Source organism: Tympanuchus pallidicinctus, unplaced genomic scaffold (assembly GCF_026119805.1).
Source record: "Tympanuchus pallidicinctus isolate F22 unplaced genomic scaffold, pur_lepc_1.0 scaffold4, whole genome shotgun sequence".
Taxonomy (NCBI): Eukaryota; Metazoa; Chordata; class Aves; order Galliformes; family Phasianidae; genus Tympanuchus; species Tympanuchus pallidicinctus.
The window spans coordinates 50,060,310-50,079,163 of record NW_026294758.1 but is presented as its reverse complement, the minus strand read 5'-3'; the positions used below and the strand labels follow the sequence as shown (position 1 = coordinate 50,079,163).

Here is an 18,854-nt window from a genome sequence, read left to right as displayed (position 1 = left end):
CCTTGTGGAGCCTGTTCCAGAACTCCACCCTCCTGCCTCTTGTCCCTCAGTCTGTATGTATATCCAAGGCTGCCCCATTCCAAATGCAGAATCTGGTACTTGTTAAACTTGTTAAACTTTATAAAGGGTGATTGCCCAGCCCTTCAATTTGTTGCTGTTTTTTTGCCTTTCTGTGCTCAAAGAAGATGACAGCTCCTCCTATTTTATCATCATGTGCAAGCTTACTTAATATGCATTTAAGTCCTGTGTTCAGCTTTTTGTTAAAGAAAACTGGCCCTAAAGTGCTTCCCTGAAGAACCCACTTGTGATTGACCACCAGCCTGATGTATTTACTTGACCCATCAGCCAGTTGCTCACCCAGTGTTTTTATGTACTTGTCTAGCCATATGCTGGACAGTTATCCAGAAGGGTCCTGTGAGAAACAGTACCAAAAGCTTTTGCTGAAGTCCAAAAGACCACATCTTTTGGCTTCTGTTTGTCAGCTAGATATGTGACCTCATCATAAAAGGAGATGAATTTTATTTAAAAGGATTTTCCCCTTGTGAATCCTTGTTGGATACCACTCGTAACTGTAATCTTTCAAGCATTTTCAAGTCGTTTTTCAGCAACTCCCGGAGTAATCTTTTCAGGGATTTTACCAGGCACTGAAGTGGGACTCACAGGCCTCTAAAATTACCAGAGTCTTCCTTACTATCTTTTTTTTAAAAGCAGTACAACTGTTGCCAGTTTACAGTCAGTTTGTACCTCTCCAGATTCCTAAGTCCACTGAAAAATATTTGAGAGAAGTCTCACGGTGATACCAGCCAGCTCTTTCAGTACCATGGAATTAATCCCATCAGACCCTATGGACTCAGATGCAAGTCTGAATCAGTGTATCAGCAAGCATATTGTTCATAACATTGACCTAGTATCTGTGCTATTTTGCTGATTTTTTTCCTCTGTTTTTGTAGCAACCATTGAAAATTTCCATGTTGTGGAAAATTTAGCTGATAACGCAATCATCATTTACCAGACACACAAGGTAAGAATTACACTTCACCTGTATACTCACACTACGAAAACAGTACTCCAGCTTGTTTTGAAATACTTCAGTGGCTCAACAAACAAAAATTTTGCTCAAAAAGCAAAATAGCTGAGATCAAGCTGTCTGTGAAACTGCAACTTCATCAACTTTTTGAGCTTGGCTAGATGGCATTATTGGTTGTGAATGTGTCTGCTGCAGTATGTAATAAGAAATGAGAGCTGTTTAATATTATCTATAATATCACTTCCAACAAGGCAGTGGTTATGTAAAGCAAACTGACGCAGTAAGTCAACACTGACTGCAAGCAAGAAACTCAAACCACTTCAACATTTGTCTGTTTGCAGTAATGCAAGCTGTTGTTAACTATGAATATTTCACATAAGCATTTGCAGTAAGACATGGTGCAGTTGCTGGTGTAATATGTGGTTCTGTGACTTGGCTATGCTTCTTTTTCTCCCCCAAACAGTTTTGGTGCAACTTCACTAAGTGTTTCATTTGAATCGTTATTCAATAATTGTAAATTGAAAGGTTCAAAAAGAAAATTTCTAACTAGTAGTACATATTAATCACAGAATCATATCGTAGAATGGCCTGGTTTGAAAAGGACCACAGTCATCATCTGGTTTCAACCCCTCTGCTGTGTGCAGGGTCACCAACCACCAGAGCCACATCCAGCCTGGCCTTGAATGCCTCCAGGGATGGGGCATCCACAACCTCCGTGGGGAACCTGTTCCAGTGCACCACCACCCTCTGTGTGAAAAACTTCCTCCTAATATCTAACCTAAACCTCCCCTGTCTTGGTTTAAAACTGCTCCCTCTTGTCCTGTCACTGTCCACCCATGTAAACTTAAATCTTGCATGATGACAAGTACTGGTACGCTGGGTCACTTGAACAATTAGACAGTTACTTAGATAATTTTATTAGTGATGGTATTATGTTCAAAATGCCATCACAAGAAGTCTTCAATTTTCTGTTGTGTAAACTATAGTGTTACAGTAAAAACAACATTTTTGCTTTTATTGAATGTCAGGAAAAATAGCTTCTGCATAGTTTCTTCTTTTGTATTTTTACTGGGTGCTTGTGGAATTCTCTGTTGGAAACTGTTAGTTTACCACATCTGTCTTGCTGAAGTAGTAGCTCTTAAAATGCTAGATACAATGTTTGCTTCTTTTTCTCTAGCTCTTCATGTTTGTGGAGGCCTAGATGCATCTGCAGACTTCAGTTGCATGTATTTATACTTAGCCACTAGCTCTGCTTGTAGCTTACAAGCAAATCATGGCAGATTATTCTCCTACCTTTCAAGGGCCTTAAACTGTTGCCTTAATGCTTTTTTAATGAAGTGCACCTGATACGCATCTGTACAATAGCTATATTTTCTGTTTCAGTTTTGAAAACTGCATGAAATTACTAAAATAGAAGCATGGAATCATTTGTGTTTGAAAGGACTTTAAAGACAATCTAGTTCCACAACCCCTGCCATGAGCAGGGATACACCTTTCTTGTGCTGAGAGCCTGAGATGAATGTAGTACTACAGGTGGGGCTTCACAAGGGCAGAGCAGAGGGGACAGCCACCTCCCTTGCCATGCTGGCCATCCCTCTTTTGATGTAGCCCAGGGTATATTTGGCTTTCTATACTGCAGGTGCATGTTGCCAGCTTATTTTGAGCTTTTCATCCACCATCACTTCCAAGCCCTCCTCCTCAGGGCTGCTCTCTACCCACATCACCCAGACTGTATCCGTGTTTGGGATTGCCCTGATTCAAATGCAGCACCTTACACTTGATCTTGTTGAATCCTAGGAGGTTCGTATGGGCCATTTCTCAAGCTTGGGCCAGATCCGTTTGGATGGCATCCTTTCCTTCTGTCTACACCACCCAGCTTAGTATCATCTTTGAACTTGCTGAGAGTGCAGTTGATCCCACTGCCTGTGTCATCAATAAAGATATTAAAGAGTACTGGACTAAACTTTTTTTTACTTAGACAACATGTCTGACTCTGTTAGCCGTAATTGTTTTGACCTATTAAGTATAAAAAGTATTTAATTTGTAACGTTTTGAAAAGCTTATGATGGGATATTTCTCTGCAGAGAGTGTGGCCAGCTTCTCAAAGAGATGTGCTGTATCTGTCCGCCATCAGAAAGATACCAGCATTCAGTGAAAATGATCCTGAAACATGGATTGTGTGCAATTTTTCTGTGGAACATGACAGCGCTCCTGTAAGTTTTGCTTTTGCTCTATCTAGTACTGCTTTAAGAATTTCTCTATTCCATTTTTGGACACAATTGTTCTGTTATGTGGAGATGGTAGTGCAGAACAAGTGTAAACTAGGCTGAGAGTTGAGGGTATGCAAAATACATTGTTTTTTTTTTAAATGAGGTGATACATTGACCTGTGTGTTCGAAGACAAAAGCTTTTTTTGCCTTATCTCAACAAAGTGTTGCAGAAAAATGAAAATAAAATATGTATGTGAAAACATTTTAAAGAGTGGCAATGTGGATATGAGCTTGTGTAGTTTAGATATGGAATCTATTAAATTTGCAGTGTGCATCGTTCTGCAGATACTAGCAATAATTGTTGTCTTTGGAATCTTTCTCTGCTTGTGTCTATGCCACTGCCTGCTTAAAAGGGAAGAGTTGCTGATGTCTGTAGAGGTATCATCCGTTTAATACTTTCTTAGTAATTTGTTAAAATCATTGAAATACCTTATGTCTAGTATCCATTAAGCAAACCAATGTGAGATTTAGGCATTTCAATTCAATACTTTCCTTATTCCATACATACCTTTTCTTTTGTTTGCATTCATGGTACGTCACTGTAGTGCTAGAATGCACATTCCTCAAAAAACAGGCTTTGTCTTAAGCTTTATAGTAAAAGAAAATGTTAGCAATCAAATAGGAAGAAATAAGGCAACTTGGAGGCTTACAAATGTTTCTTCATTTTTCTCTGGCAGCTGAACAATCGCTGTGTCCGTGCCAAAATAAATATTGCTATGATATGTCAGACATTAGTAAGCCCACCAGAGGGGAACAAAGAAATAAGCAGAGATAATATTCTATGCAAGATTACTTATGTAGCTAATGGTAAGTCCTTATCTTTTCTGTGTATTTTTTTTTGCGTGACATTTGAGGTGTATGCTAATTCTGGTGAACTGAGTGCTAGCAAGAAAAGTCAATGCAGCTTTCTGTTAAACACAGAACAATGTTTGTGGTCTTTGTGTTCAAAAAGATGTAGCAGTCATGGAAGGGGAGGTCATCTGCAGGACAATATCTGTAACTTGGATGGTTTGGCTTTTAGTTTCAGTAATTTTTTTTAATTTGTGTTTTGCTGTCATTGTTTTTTTTCCCTCATTCATCTTGTCAGGCTAAAAATCTTGGTATTTATGAAGATACAAGTACATTTTTAATGAGGATGTTTGCAAGATGTATAATTGAGTTACATATTTTTTTTTGTTTTTTAACTGATGAAGTCCCTTGTGTAGATTGTAAATTTATCAAAGCCAAACTGTATTGTTATTGTACCCAGTATTTAGCAGTGTTTTACAGTACTGGACCCACATACCTATTAGATCATCTCCTGCAGCTACAAAGCACTTCAAGAGCAGCTCACCTGCTCATTATTCTTAACCATCTATTATATGACTTACTAAAAAAGTCTACAAAATGAGTTCAGTAAATATTTGCAATGTAGGACTGATACAGCTTGTAGTAAATCCTGTACAAATCATGTGATATAATACTAACCTCTGGGGGAAGGTGTTTTTTTTCCTATTCAGAAGTTTCCTAATTACTTGTAAATACTTCCATGACAAATGCTGAACTCTCATTGTATGGTAAGTGCCAACTTGTGCAGCAAAATTGAAGCATATTTTAAAGTCCTTCAAAAATCATTTCTAAGACATTGATCATCTAGCAATTCTACAGACAAATTCAGCAGTAACTGGAAAGACTGATTCCTGTTTTCTTTGAAATAAGAATTTGATTCTTCCCTTTTTTATTATTTATTTATTTATTTTTAAAGAATATTACCTTCCATTTAGGCAGTACTTAAAGATTCACACCTTATTTCATTATTTTCTAAATAATGGCATCATAGACATGAACTGAACATGAACGTCAAGAGCTGGAAACACTACAGCACATACTGGCCTAAAAAAAGTTCTGATTATTCATTGTTGTTTCTTTGGAAAAAGTTGCAGGAATACAAACTTACATTCTTATATGCAGCTTTTAGAGGATTTTGTGTATTTCAGTGTCTTTCTTCCTGTCTTCTCCTAGTCAACCCAGGAGGGTGGGCACCAGCATCCGTGTTACGGGCAGTGGCAAAACGAGAATATCCCAAATTCCTGAAGCGTTTTACATCATATGTGCAAGAGAAAACAGCTGGAAAATCTATTTTATTCTAGTATTAGCAGGTACAGACTCATTTTTAATTTCTTAATTCGTTGTTGTAAATGTTTAAGGCCAAACTGAAGTATGCAATCTAGAAATGTTTCATCATAGTTAGCATGAATACAACATTTAGTATTAATATGTCCACAGTATTTGCCAATCACATAATCTGTCATAAGCTTTTGTACAAAGTAAGGCTTTGCTTAATTTTCCTTTGTGTGCAGACTGTAAGCCATCGAATTCCAACAACACAGCACTATTTGAGAGCTCTAGTTTAGAGCAAGATCTGAAAGTGAGTTCTGTGCACAACACAGGCCTCATCTACTGTTAAATTCTATTTGTTATGTCAGACTTCAAGTCATCTGATCCTTCTGTTAAAAGGCAGTCCTGTAAAATCTGATTCACATATTTAATTGTGTGTTGTTAGAGTGGTAGTGTAGGTGAACCTGATGTGTCAAAAACGTGTCACGAACCAATGAACCAATAGTTCCAATGTGAGCATAGCAGTAATGTAGTTTGTGGAGTTTAACAATTTCTGGTTTTCTCATTAGTGTTTATACATTGGTGTATTTTATCTTTGCTTGTCTCCAGTGATCAGAACAAGACTGGGTGAGCATTCCACGTTGGAGAAGTGACCATACATAGAGCACTCCATGCTGGAACGAAGGATCTACAGTCTTCTTACAGCCCAAATTCTAGGCTTTGTATACTGAAGTGAAGAAGTGTTGCAACACCGTGAGGTTGAATATTTAACACTAGCTCTCTCTCCTGCTAACTTCTCTTGCTGAATCAGTGTGTAATTATAAATACATGTATTGATAACATGTATATGGCTCTATTTTTATTTGCTTACTTTAGAAGAGGAAGAACGTACAACTTTGAATCACCAACGTGGGTTGCTGCTGTAATTTTAAGCAACTTGCAGAATTTCACTGTCAGCCTTCCTCAGATAACAGCATAGTTTTTGTGCATGTCTAAAAAGCACAAAAGACAAATGCACATATAGCATACTGTATGTGCTTTATATGCACAAAAATCGGTGGTGTTTTGAGGAAGGATGAAAGGAGGAGTTCAGTAAAGCCTAGTGACTTACTGGCAGGTCTTGTTTTGCTTTGTATAATCATAGTTCATTGCTGCTGGTTTCTATAATGAATCATCTTGTTACATAAAATGTCAGTTAATAACTGAGGGCTGTCAATATCCTTATGACTTTGCCTTTTCTATTGTCTTACTCTTATGAAGATCTTTATTTCTGAAGGAGTAAGAGTGTGAAAAGCTTTATTTTTTTCCAGATATCTTTATATTTCTATTGTATTTTTTAGTTATGTAATGTGCTACAGAATTTTTGTTATTAAACATGACCCAGAAATTTCTGGAAAGAGTCTATATGGAAGGGCAAGAGACTGTCTGATAGCTAAAAGTCATCTGTCCATGCTAGATGTGGTCTGCTTTCCTGCATGATCTCTAGAGGGCTTTTCTGAGGCTTTGAGAAGGTACACTATAGTATTTATTGAAGTAATTTGGACTAAGTAGGACAACATTCCTGATCTAGAATGAGGATGAGTACATTACTTTCAAATCCTGCATGTGTTTTCCTCATCTTAATAAAGCCATGCTATGAGGTTCATGTAGAAAACTAGTTGCATTGATACCTGCCACTTGATCAAAAACCTGTCAGAACTATGACAATGCATTGATCTTCTTGGAAAGTTCCCTTTAGTTGCTGTGAAAATTTAAATGTCAGATACTTGCCTGCCTTAGATTCTGGGGATGCTCATTGGGAGACAACTCTCACAGACTGGTACTCACTTTGAGTTATTTAATCCACGTCCTGTAGCTGGAAAATATGCAGAGGCTCTGCTGGGTGTTTCACTGACCTGTATATCTCAAGAAAAAAGAGTTTCAGATATCTATTTTTCTCAAAAGAAAGGAGAAAGTTGTATTTGATAGAGTATAGTAGGTGCCTGAAAATAACTATATAAGAGAGTAACTTAATAAAGATCTGGTGAATGATAAAGGGGATATTCACAGTGTTAGAAAAAAAACATGTTCTTTTACCTGTTCATTTTCTCTGTTGAGATAAAACCACACATAGCACGTGATTACACATGCACGCGGATTTCATGCTCCATAACTGTACCTTTTTTATTTGCCTTTCTCTGAAAGTGTGCATGGAATATGCCTTATTACAGAACTATTCTGTTAATTTGAATACGTAGAAAAGTGCCTATATGGTAATGCTAGTAAGGCAAACGAGACAAAAATTTATACATGTTTACTATATCACCAGTGAGCATTTTATATAGTGATGTTAAAAAATAATTCTTATACCTCAACTGTACTTCATCTTTTTACAATCAACAAACAATGATTCATTCACCATAGCTGCTGATGGGAACTTCAAAAGAGAAAAAAAAAAATGTCCAAAAGAGTGTAATTCCTTATTTGCCATTTCTGATAGTAGTTGTTAAACACAGGTGAGTAACTGTTTCTTAATTTAATTGGATAGCTTTATTTTACAAAGGAATGGAAAGTTTACAAAGCAGTATATAAATCTTTTATCATTAGTTGCATTTGCACTAAATGTGATGTACTTTTGTGATCTATTCTGTAAATAAAATCACACTACAGATACTCTTTGTAAAGAATACACTTTACTTTTAGATAAAGGCACTGGTACTTCACTGCAGTTAGCCCTGCCCAATCAGTGTTGAAAGAGGCTTCCTAAAATTGTGGGAGGAGTTGCAAGATTGAAAGATAGGATTAAAAGACATCAGAAAAAAAGCAGCTTTCTTTAGGCCTGTTGGATTGCCTGTGTGCAAGTGGCCATCAGAGCCTTTCTTCCAGGAGGGATCTTCCTGTTATGGTTTTACAAAATTTCTCCAGAGCTGAACCCCTTATCCAGACACTGCCACAATTAGGAGCACTCTGTTCTTTTCATCCTGGTAATGGATCTGTAGAATACTGCTGTGATTTTCTTTGCAGAATCGCAGAAGCCCTTTGCTCTGGGATAGATGTCTCTGTAACTTGAGCCCACGTGAAGGGCTGGGGATATGGCAGTCTAAGGAAATAGCTTGACAGAACTTCTCATGGGAGCGAGGATGAGCAGTAGTCATTGCTAGCCTGTCTGGGAAACTGAACAACTTACTGTGAGCAACTTAGGTGTGAGAAGTACGGTGCATTTTAGGGGCTGAGGGGAAATTACCTTTATTTAGTTGGGCTGAGCTGGCTTATCTGAAGTTGTGCAGATTCTCTTTAAACTAATCAGATTGTCCACCTGTATTTTTGTCACGTTGTACAGATAACGCTGTATTTGAATTGCCACTGTTCATCTACAGACTCAGAACATGAATCATATTTTTGAGTACCTTGAGTGTGTAGAGTGTAACTGTTATATAATAGCTTTATGATCCTAATGATAAGTTTTAAAAATTAAAAGTTGGCTCTTCTATGTTACAATCACAAATTTAAAACCAGTATTTAAAGTGAAAAGTATTAAAAATTATGAAGAAAACCCCTGGTTTGTAGTTATTTCTAACTTTCAGTGCTTTAAAGGAAACTTACTTAAATATTTTACGCTGTAACCAACCTTTGGATTATATATGAAGTTGTATGCCGTACTACAGTGTAGTAATGTAAAACATTTAACAGAAAGCAGCTTGCTTGTGTTACTGAGGTTGCTGAAGTGAAAACTGGAATGCCACATGAGCTGTTGATGTGTGAAAAACCTCATTCTGTACTAGCATATCAGAAGCATGTTAGACGATACTCCTGTACAGTATAGTTTTAATATAGAGGACTTCCAAAGTTGTATTTAAGCTTCTGTGTTCATTTGTACAGAAATAACATCAGGAAAGCGTGTGTGGGGAGAATGGAGATCCAGGGCTGAGGAATGCCAGAAATACAACCAATTTGTACTTCTTCTAAAATACGAAGAATTGCTGAGAACTGAGAAGAGGTGGTGCAGAGCAGGCTTTCTTAATAGCAGGAATAACTGCTTCCTAATGGGTCAGTAACAGTCCCTCCTTTGTTGGTTATGCGGGGATTTCTGCTTCTTACGCAGAAATCATTTAAGTTGTGGGAACCTTACAGGCAAGCAAGATGAGAGGAAGAGTGAGGTAATAGAAGGGCATCATTTGCACAAAAAAAAGAAAACTTACCTTAAGCTGAGTTGCATCAGGCCCTCAGTAATATAATGCAACAAATGCAGCGAGTCCTGCTGCAAGCCCTGCCTTCAAGTGCAGCTGTTTCATCTGGCTAAAAAGAAATCGCTCCCTGTGCCACCCTGCTCTTCCCTTCTAGAAAAAAAGGAAAAGAAAAAAAAAAAAAAGCCTTCTTGATTTGTAATTAAAAAAAGGGAGGCTGAGCTCTTTTTGTAGCCATCTGAACAGCTACAACATAATTTGGCCCTTATGCCACACAATTTACCCGTACGTGTGACTCATGGCATTGCTGTTGTCTTTACTCTTCAGCAGTAAAAAGCTTCATACACGGAGAAAACTATGTTTCAGTAGATAAACAGTAAGGGATGCACTTCAGACCATTATGTGCCTGATAGTGTACATTTTTCTTAAGCTGTAACCACTGATGCAGCAAAGTTATTTTTCTGCACACCTGCCTCTCAAGTGTCAGAATAAGGAAGCCTAGATGAATTGCTGCAATTTTAAGTTTAAACTAATTCTCTTAAAATGAACTTTTGAGGAGGACAAAGAAATAGGTCCAACTATTGCACGGTCCAACTATGTTGTCTAAAACATAAGAACATCTCTTTGATTTGGACCTTTTGATTCTACTTTGTTTGAAGTGCTTTGCCTGCATTTCCATGTGAGATTTTCCTATCACCATAACATTAACAACTCTTTTCCCACTTTAAAAAAAAAAAAAAAAATTATAATGTGGTGGTTTATAAAGGTTGTTTTGAGTCCCTTATTTCATTTTCAGAGATGAGAAGTAAAGGAGCTGAGAAGACTTGGAAATGCTTGGAAGCAACTGCATGCTGGAGTCTGAAGTAGATTCTCCTGCTATACTCCTTGTTTTTAAAGCTTTTTTTGAGCCTTGACTCCCTGATTCTGTTGCTGTTCTGAGCCAATAAAAGCATTGCAACTCAGCAGAACAATCGCATACAGCAAGTCTTCATATTTGATTTGTCCCTCCACCTGCTGATTCACCTTCCAAATTTTGTCTGAGTTCCTTTCAGGTGCAATGGGAAGTGGCTGCACACCTGTTGCTTACTTATACATCTCCATGTTTACTTACAAATAAGTTTATCTTCTGAAAAGCATGTAAAGCTCAAGACTTGTTTTCTACTTACTTTCTTTCTAAATTTCTGTGTGATGGAACAGACGCTCCCATGATGGTTCCATCCCAACGTGGTTCTTGGCAAATGATTCCTAATTAGACTAATGGGGCATAATGACAGTTCTGAAGAATTTCACCGTGAGGGATGGGATTGTAACTGAGTCATAAAGCAACCCAGCAAGTTCAGCTTCCTGGCATGGGCAGAGCCCTGGAATTACTCCTCTGCAGCTGGAAAGTTGTGCTGGGTGACAACAAGGAACTCAAAACCCCAGGGTTGTGTGCTGACCGATGAGCATCAGTCATGTGAGAGTTTGAGCAGATGAACTGTAGCTATGGCTGTATGCTCCACAAAGTACTTTGAGTCTAATTATTTAGTGAAGTCACACAAGTCATCTTAATGTTCGCATCCTGTTTGAAAGTCGCTGGGAGATCAGCATAATGGTGTTCTTTATCAGTGTTAAAATACTGTTTTGCCCATGCTACTTTTATGGTAGAGTGTGCACTCGAGCACTAATCCAGTTGCGTTTTATCTTGACCAAGTTCCAGTGTTGAAAACTTACTTTGTTAACCTGAATAGTTTCTTCCTGAAGCGTTTTATGGGTGTGGTATCTGAACCCCTACAGCAACTGGACGCAGTGCTGCAGATGGGGCTCACAGGGGCCGAGCAGAGGGGGACAACCACCTCCCTCTGTCTGCTGGCCACCCCTCTTTTAATGCAGCCCAGAACACAGTTGGCCTTCCGGGCTGCCAGTGCACACTTAACTTGAAGTATTAGAAGAAAAAGGTAGTGCACAGGAAAGCTTTAACACAAAACACCATAAAGGTGTGGGTACAGATGAGGATGAACGTGAGTAACATTTGATGGACTGTTGGGCACTATGCTTTCCATGGAACATTTCTCCCATGAGGTGGTGAAAAACACCAATGCCTTTTTTTAAGTGAGATTTTGGATGGGATTACTTTCGAAGAAGAGTCTACTTTCACTCACACACACAAATTAATGAGGAAAAAAATACTCAGGAACTGCAAGTAGCAAAACAGCAGTATGTTGTCCTTTATTCCCCTCCCCCATGTTTTAATTTGCCTTCAAAAGGCATTTTAGAACAACAACCTCCTCAAGAATCCTGACAAGATTGTTGTCTGAAAGGCATATTTGTCACCCAGTGTTATTTAGGCCAACCTCACATGCAGAGACGAGATACTGACTTACTGCAAAGCTGTGCAAGTTTGGGTGCTAGGGAGTCTCCTACAAAGCTACACTTTTTACACATATTTTTATGTATATAAATACATTCTGTGATAAAAGATACACATCCAAAAACTTGTATAAAGGTTACTTCATGTTTGTCCAAAATTTTGGGTTGCATTGAGTGGAAAAGAATTGCAAAGAAAGTACATAATGTATATAACTAACAAATATTTTTAAACATACAATTTTTAATAAAACATTAAAAAAGAGAGCAACAAAACCACAGAAATAGTGGGATATTTGACCTTGCTTTTGTGAAATAATGCATCAGGCTGGGTCGACGGAAGTGCCGTTCCATCGACTGCCATTGGATTGTTCCTCCAAAAAAGTACTGTCTTTCTGAACCTCATGCCATATTTTTGTCTGCTTCCGAAATTCCTTCCAAATCTGCAGAAATTTTACCACTTTGGTCGACATACAAGCAACAGTTAGCGTTAAGCACTGTAAAAATCCCTCCTTTCGATGCAAACATCTTTAAGGCCACTCTATTTTAAAGGGCCATCATTCCTGCCTGAGACTCTTTTTGTAATGGATGAATTTTCTTTATTAACTGTAAAAAACCTCCCAACTGATAAGTATCTCCAAGACACATTAGGTGGGATGGGTAACACAGCTAATGAAGCTGCCTGCTCAGTGTGATCTGGAAGATGAGCACAAACCCAGCAATCAGAACTGTGTTTTGGATTATTTTATGAAACACATCCCAATTCCATTTGTTTCCTGGTTCTGATACACTTGCCTCAGTTTTCTTTACCATCCGAAGGCAACTGAGGAGCATCACTCCCACCTAGTTCCCTTGATAGAGTGACACAGATAAGCAAAAGATTACAGAACAAGTGAAATCAGATGTACAAAAGCAAGAGTAATATTCCCTGAGAAAATTCCAATCCTTAGTGGGTAGGTCCATGAACTGCACTTACATCTTTGTATTCTGTTTCATTTTCAGCTTCAGGCAATCAACTTCAGCTCTTCACTCCTCCTGCTGGATCTGCCTTTGTCCTGGTGTAATGAACCCAAGAGTTAATCCCTGTTACTGCAGTATTTGTCCTTTCCACTTCTCAAAGGTTTTTCTTGCCAAGTTTGAAAATACACTTGATCTCCTGGTTTAAAGAAATGAGAGTATCACAGAACTGCAGTGTTTGTAAGGGACCTCTGGAGATCATCCCCCTGCTAAAGCAGGCTCCCCACAGCACATCACACAGGAAGGAGTCCCGGTGGGTTCTGAGTATCTCCAGAGAAGAAGATTCCACAGCCTCTCTGGGCAGCCCATTCCAGTCACCCCCAAAGTGAAGTCCCTTTTCGTTTTCAGGAACCTAGATATTCCTTGAGTTATTTTTGCTCTACGATTAGGTACTCTATCTGACAAGAGTTCTCTTGGAAATCCAGATCTTGGAATTATTTCCTTTGCTAAAATGCTAACTACTTCTCTTGCTTTCTTGGTTCAGCTCAGGCATGCCTCATGCCATGAAAAGGTGTCAACCAATAGCAATAATTATTTATATCCATTACACTCAGATCATTCAGGAAAAAATATTCCAATTTCAGTTTCATTGCCAATATTGTCCAAGTAGCCAAGTACCTCTCCTCGGTCTCTGAATTTTAGCATTATTTTTAAGACAAGTCCTGCACATCTGGAGCATACTTTTAGCAATCAATAACTGTACAGCTCCTTAACTACAGCTTCCACCCACATAGTACTCCTACGTGTTCCTTAACTGTTTAATTCCAGGAGCTAACTTACCCTGCTTTTCACATGAATAGGAGTCCTAGTATTCAAGAACTTCTCAGCAAGCATGGTTCCTACACTTACTCACAACTCTATTTTCTTCACGGCTTCACGTACTCTCTGTCCCCTTCGATAACACCAGTCTGTTCAGTCTGGCATGCCTTGCAATTACTGCTGCTTCTCTTAGATTTCTAACTAGCTGTGTCAATCAATCTCATAATTTCAGTGCTATATTTGATAGGATTTCCTTGAGATCATAGTAATTCTCTTTATTTCCAAATCACTACACAGTATGTATTACTCCAGAGACATATTTCAGGACAAATGTTAACTCACTTTGCATTTGACAGTCTTAATGTCCGAGTCAGAGTGATTAGCTCAACTTTCTGAGCCTGCATACTGGCTGGCAACAGTCTTAATTCTGTTTCTTACCAGGTTATAATTGCATACCAGAGCTTTTCATTCTCAGCCAACTACAGAGCTGCTTCCATTCATGAACAGCTTCCAGTCTGGATTTTCTAGGAGAATATCTTTCAGGTCTTTCAAATCTAAAACTGCCAACATTAGAATCAGCTATATGGCTCAGCAAAGTGTAGTGGTTAGATACTCCAGGATGCATATTGGTAAGTATTTGACTGACAGCTCTCAAATCTAGAACAAATCAATACACTTAAGATCTTGGTCTTTAACAGGCAGAATGGGATTATTACATTCAGACTGGCATTCCTGGAATAGCCCATATACGTTGTAGCCCAATATGGGCCTCCAGTTTCATAGGATATTTTTTCCATCTTACTGTTTTAGCTCCTGACTTCAATTCTGCTTTTACCAGCTTGTCAGACGTGGCTCTCCCATGCTTTTGTCACCAAAGAAACAGGAGGAATTACAGCAACCATGATTTTAGATGGAATTTCAGCCACCTGTGTTTTCTTGCTTTCTTCTCTCAGGGATTTCTGTAACTGACAGACTTCTGATTTATCACACTGGAGGCAGACAAGGGAACCTGCACTCAGGCAATTCTTCAGGCCCCGTTTGTCTCACAGGATCCTCAGTGGCTGCTGGCTATTGTAGCAGCCCCGACATAGAAAAGACCTCAAGTCTTTCTGACCTCACAGCTTAACTTTCCCTTAGCTCCCTCCCACCAACCAGCACAATCATCATTTATCTCCTCTGTGGAACCAGCCATTAGCAACTGCATTTCTTCTTCTTATTCGTGTCGCTTAATACATTCTTTTTTCCAATATCACAAGCAGAGCAACATTTTTTTTATTTCTGCTCTTCCCACATTCAGATAATATCACTAAAGCCCTCAAATTCATTTCCACCAACTTACATTTCTGTACAGTATAATAATCATTTTATAACAAATGCATCCTGGCATATACAAAAATTCATGAGTTAAAATCTTACTTCCAAACTCACATATAAATAGTTCAAAAAGGATTTTATCTTTCCCTTTCAAGGCCCCCCATTTCTGGCCACTCTTACCTGTACAATTTATACACTGGCCACCATTGCATACCATAACATTTCATTTTCTTCCCCTTAGTCGGGGTGAATCTCAGACAAGGGAGTGGTCCTCATATTTCCAACAAAAACTTTTATCAAAAATTACACACACTCTGCTCTTAGGCGTGCATCTACGTGCATAACCACATACCAAATGCTGGCTAATTACCAAACAAAACAAAACCAATAAATCAAAGCCTCTAACCCCTCCCAGCCCAACACCATAAGGTCAGTATTGTTAAGCGTTGCACCTTGCTATCACTTACTGCTCCAGCAGGGGAGAGGACGCAGTGGAGTCCATGAACAAAAGCTCTGTGTGCACTGGAGTCCAATCACTCATCTGGCTACAGCAAGGCTATGCTAGTCAAGCCAGTTGACTGCACGTGTTTTTCAAGGCGCTCCATCTTCAAAGACTCCATAATTCTATGATTCTACTTAATCATGCCAGCGCTTTCAAACACGGACATCCTGACTGCACACCCTTACTACATCTAAAGATACATACGGTGATTTGAACAAAGGTTAGCTCCTACTGGACTATCGGCAACGGCACTGCTCAAGCTGCCCAGCTTTTCATCACATTAGCCTTTTAGGGTCAATTTTTTCCAGATGCACTAAGGGCTTGAGCTGCTCCGCAAAGTTCCTCATATCATCAGAAACCACGTCCTGTCCCGCCGGAGCGACAACGTTAAGCTCGACAAGGTAGGACAGGGAGAGAGGCTCGATGCTATCCGTGTTGCCAGGCATCAAGATGCGGAAGATCTTGTACACCACGATCTTCATGATCCCCTTGCGGAACACGTGCCCCTTGGCCACGAACTCGTGATCCATGCGGAAGCCCATCTCCACCAGGAAGTCCGTCAGGTTATCCGAAGTCGCGATGTCCACGCAGTTGCGCACCAGCGCGTGCCGGTTTTTGTCTCCGATTTCCGGCTGCCCCAGGTATCGCAGGTGCCAGGGCATGCCGCTCTTGTCCATGGAGCGCCGCGCCCGCAGCACGAAGGGGCTGGCCTGCTGCCCCTTCAGCAGGAACACCATCTCGTGGTCCAGGAAGGTCTCCGGCTCCATGTTGTCGCACAGCCCGCGCAGGCGGTGCAGCAGGCTCTCTAGGCTCTGGTCCAAAACGCTTCCTGTGGCGGACGGACACGGCTCAGCCGCTGCTCCCTTCGCCCCCTCCCCGCGGAGGCCCAGCCGCCGCCCGCGCCCGCACCCGCGCCGCGCCGGCAGCGCGCCCGCCTCGACCCCGCGCTGCGGCCGAGCCCCGCGCACGGCCCCGGTGCCCGTCGGGAGCCTCGCGGGGACGGCCGTGGGCCGCTCGGTGCCGGCGTCGCGCCATACCTTGCAGCAGGTACTCCATCATGTTGATGGTGCCGCCCGTAACGGGCATCATGGTAACGGGAGGCGCCTCCATCTTGGTGGCGGCGGCGGCAAAAAATGGCGGCGGATAGAGCGGCGCGGCCCGGAGGAGGCAGCGGGCGCCGCCCTGCGGCCCGGCGGCGCGGCGCGGCCCCTAAACGCCGAGCCGCCGAGCGGGGGGGCTGCGCTGCTACCGCGGAAGCGAACCCCTGCCTCCCCGCCTGCCTGCCCAGGGGCTGTCGCCAGGCCGCTCCGCGCTGTGGGAAAGCGGAGGCAGGTTATAAACTGAGTGTGAATGTTTGTTCTTCCTTGTTACTGAAACGTGCGTTTTCTGCCGTGCATCTCAATCAGGCTCTGGTCTGAATGCCCGCTTCGTCACCTTCATCCTTTACAGCTGCTGTCAGACCGAGCGTGCGCTGCTGTCCGCTGCTGTCCGCTGCTGGCAGTGAATTTATATTGCAAAAGGCCTCCGACTCCACGAATCGGAGTGCAGCTGTTAAAATTCAGTTGTATAACAGATAATTTACAAAATGCTTTGAATGCGCAATTTGGATGTTAGAAGTCGCTGACAGAATCTCAACACTAGGGTTGCTCGTTATGTGATTTTGCATCAGGGATGTTGTGGTGTTGTTTTGCAGACAAGTGACTGTTCCCCGTGGATTTTGGAGTACCATTTTAGGGTGTTTTATCAAATATCAAAGAAGTTGCTGTCAGAACTCTTCTTCAGTGAGAGTCAAGCCCTTTAGACTAGAAACTAGACTAGACTAGAAACCATTTCACCTGGGAGCCCTGAGATAGCTCCTGAAAAAGCACAGTTCTGCTTAGTCAGAAACTCTCTTAGCAGCAATGTTGCCACGTGGCTCGTAGGCCTGCCTGCTAATGACAAATCCTTTTAGAACCAGTAGCCACGAAAGTTGAACTGAATTTAGCCCTTTCAGTATCCCTGAACTTGGCCAGCTCACGACAAGCAAGGTAGAGCTCTGCCACCTCTCACGTCTGAAAGAAAGGAAATAAGCTGTACTGCTATATTTGTACACTAGCTCTCGGCTTATTCTCAGTACCATTTTTTTTAAAGGTTCTTCTTCCTTGGTAATATACCAGTGCAGTGTACAGAAGGCAGGCTTGATTAGCTGTGAGGTATGAGCTAAGACTGGCTGAGAAACCAGAGCTGGGGAAAGAAGGGTAGAAGTAGACATTCCCCACTCTTTTTAAGCTTAAAGTATGGTTGTCAGTGCTGTTTTAAACAGCTCTCTGTCAGCAGGAGGACTGCCTCTCAGTGTGCCTGATGACCTCTTTTCTGAGGATGTGGAGGACAGCTGTGTAGTCTGCAACATACATTTTGCTAATTGACTGGCTACTATTTGCTCTTGCAGACTGGCATTTTGTTACAGTGAAAGTGGGAAGCAACTTTTCTCCCCTTTGCACTTCCAGTTCTCTCAGTCCTGCAGAGTAAGGTGTGCAAGCAGCTGGGCAAGGAGCTTAGCTGCCAGCGTAAGCCAACCCAGCACATTTTTCCAAATAGCCAAAGTAGGAAGCCAGAGCTAAAGTCCTCAGTGTCTCCCTGGGTACATTATGAAGCTGGATGAATATAAAGCGGTAGGGAAAGTGGGACACTAGGACATTTTATGTTGTATAATATACCGCAGAGTCCTTAGAGCACTGTAGAGGTACAGCTTCAGAGGCAGGCCTCTTCCTAGGGGATGGTATAAGGCAATGCAAGCAGCAGCAATCTCTAGGCAGGAGGACAAGATCCAGATCTGTCAGCACTAGGAACATCAGTGGATGGATGTAATTGCAGTACAAGCAAGATGGGTCTGCCTGAAATAAAAATGTCATCTGCAGGCCAGAACATCTGTGAAGCCAAGAAGCTTTTACAGTAATGAGGGCACCACACAAAGTCCAGATCTTATCAGCAGGTATCTTTATGAAGTGCAGTCTGCCATAAGCAAAATGAGGCAGAAAAAAGAGATCTTTAAAGTAGGAAGCTATGTCCCAGAACAGGCAGACAAGAATGATACAATTAGTTAAGAGTTCTCATTCCACCTTGAGCCATCTGCCACAGCTGTTCTCGGATGTATTTGCTTTAGAGCAGGGTTCACGCCTGAAACTGGATAGTGAAAACTATCCGAACTGCTGGATCTGCTTGAGCTCTTCTGTGAGAAGCAAGCTGGTTCATGGCCTTGTTCACTCTTGTAAGCTGGTATGTCTGCTGAGCATCTCTCATGCTGAGGTTCTTGCTGACACGAGTGCATTCAGTAACCAGGGAAATATCTGCTACAGGTTTTTGGTAGCTGTGTTAGGTAT

The 18,854-nt window shown here is 41.0% G+C and overlaps 2 protein-coding genes and 1 long non-coding RNA gene across 4 annotated transcripts in view; 2 read left to right on the top strand and 1 right to left on the bottom strand.

Moving 5' to 3' along the window:
* CERT1 (ceramide transporter 1) overlaps positions 1-8,926 on the top strand; it is a 72,331-nt gene extending 63,405 nt beyond the window's left edge. For both annotated transcript variants that reach the window (XM_052701419.1, XM_052701418.1), the window contains 5 exons: positions 951-1,021; positions 3,112-3,240; positions 3,975-4,104; positions 5,299-5,435; positions 6,004-8,926. In XM_052701419.1, coding sequence (XP_052557379.1) covers positions 951-1,021; positions 3,112-3,240; positions 3,975-4,104; positions 5,299-5,426 — 458 coding nt within the window. In that variant the 3' untranslated portion in view covers positions 5,427-5,435; positions 6,004-8,926. The remainder of the gene's footprint in view (positions 1-950; positions 1,022-3,111; positions 3,241-3,974; positions 4,105-5,298; positions 5,436-6,003) is intronic.
* The window catches only part of LOC128089734 (uncharacterized), a 104,510-nt gene extending 95,285 nt beyond the window's left edge, over positions 1-9,225 (top strand). The window contains exon 2 of the long non-coding RNA XR_008210658.1: positions 8,852-9,225. This is a non-coding gene — a long non-coding RNA (uncharacterized LOC128089734). The remainder of the gene's footprint in view (positions 1-8,851) is intronic.
* A 2,515-nt stretch (positions 9,226-11,740) lies between these two features.
* MED18 (mediator complex subunit 18) lies at positions 11,741-16,664 on the bottom strand. The gene is made up of 2 exons (XM_052701420.1): positions 16,533-16,664; positions 11,741-16,324 (listed from the first exon to the last, which is right to left on the bottom strand). The coding sequence occupies exons 1-2, from the start codon at positions 16,603-16,605 to the stop codon at positions 15,771-15,773; spliced, it is 627 nt and encodes a 208-aa protein (XP_052557380.1). The 5' UTR covers positions 16,606-16,664; the 3' UTR covers positions 11,741-15,770.
* Positions 16,665-18,854: the final 2,190 nt, after the last annotated feature.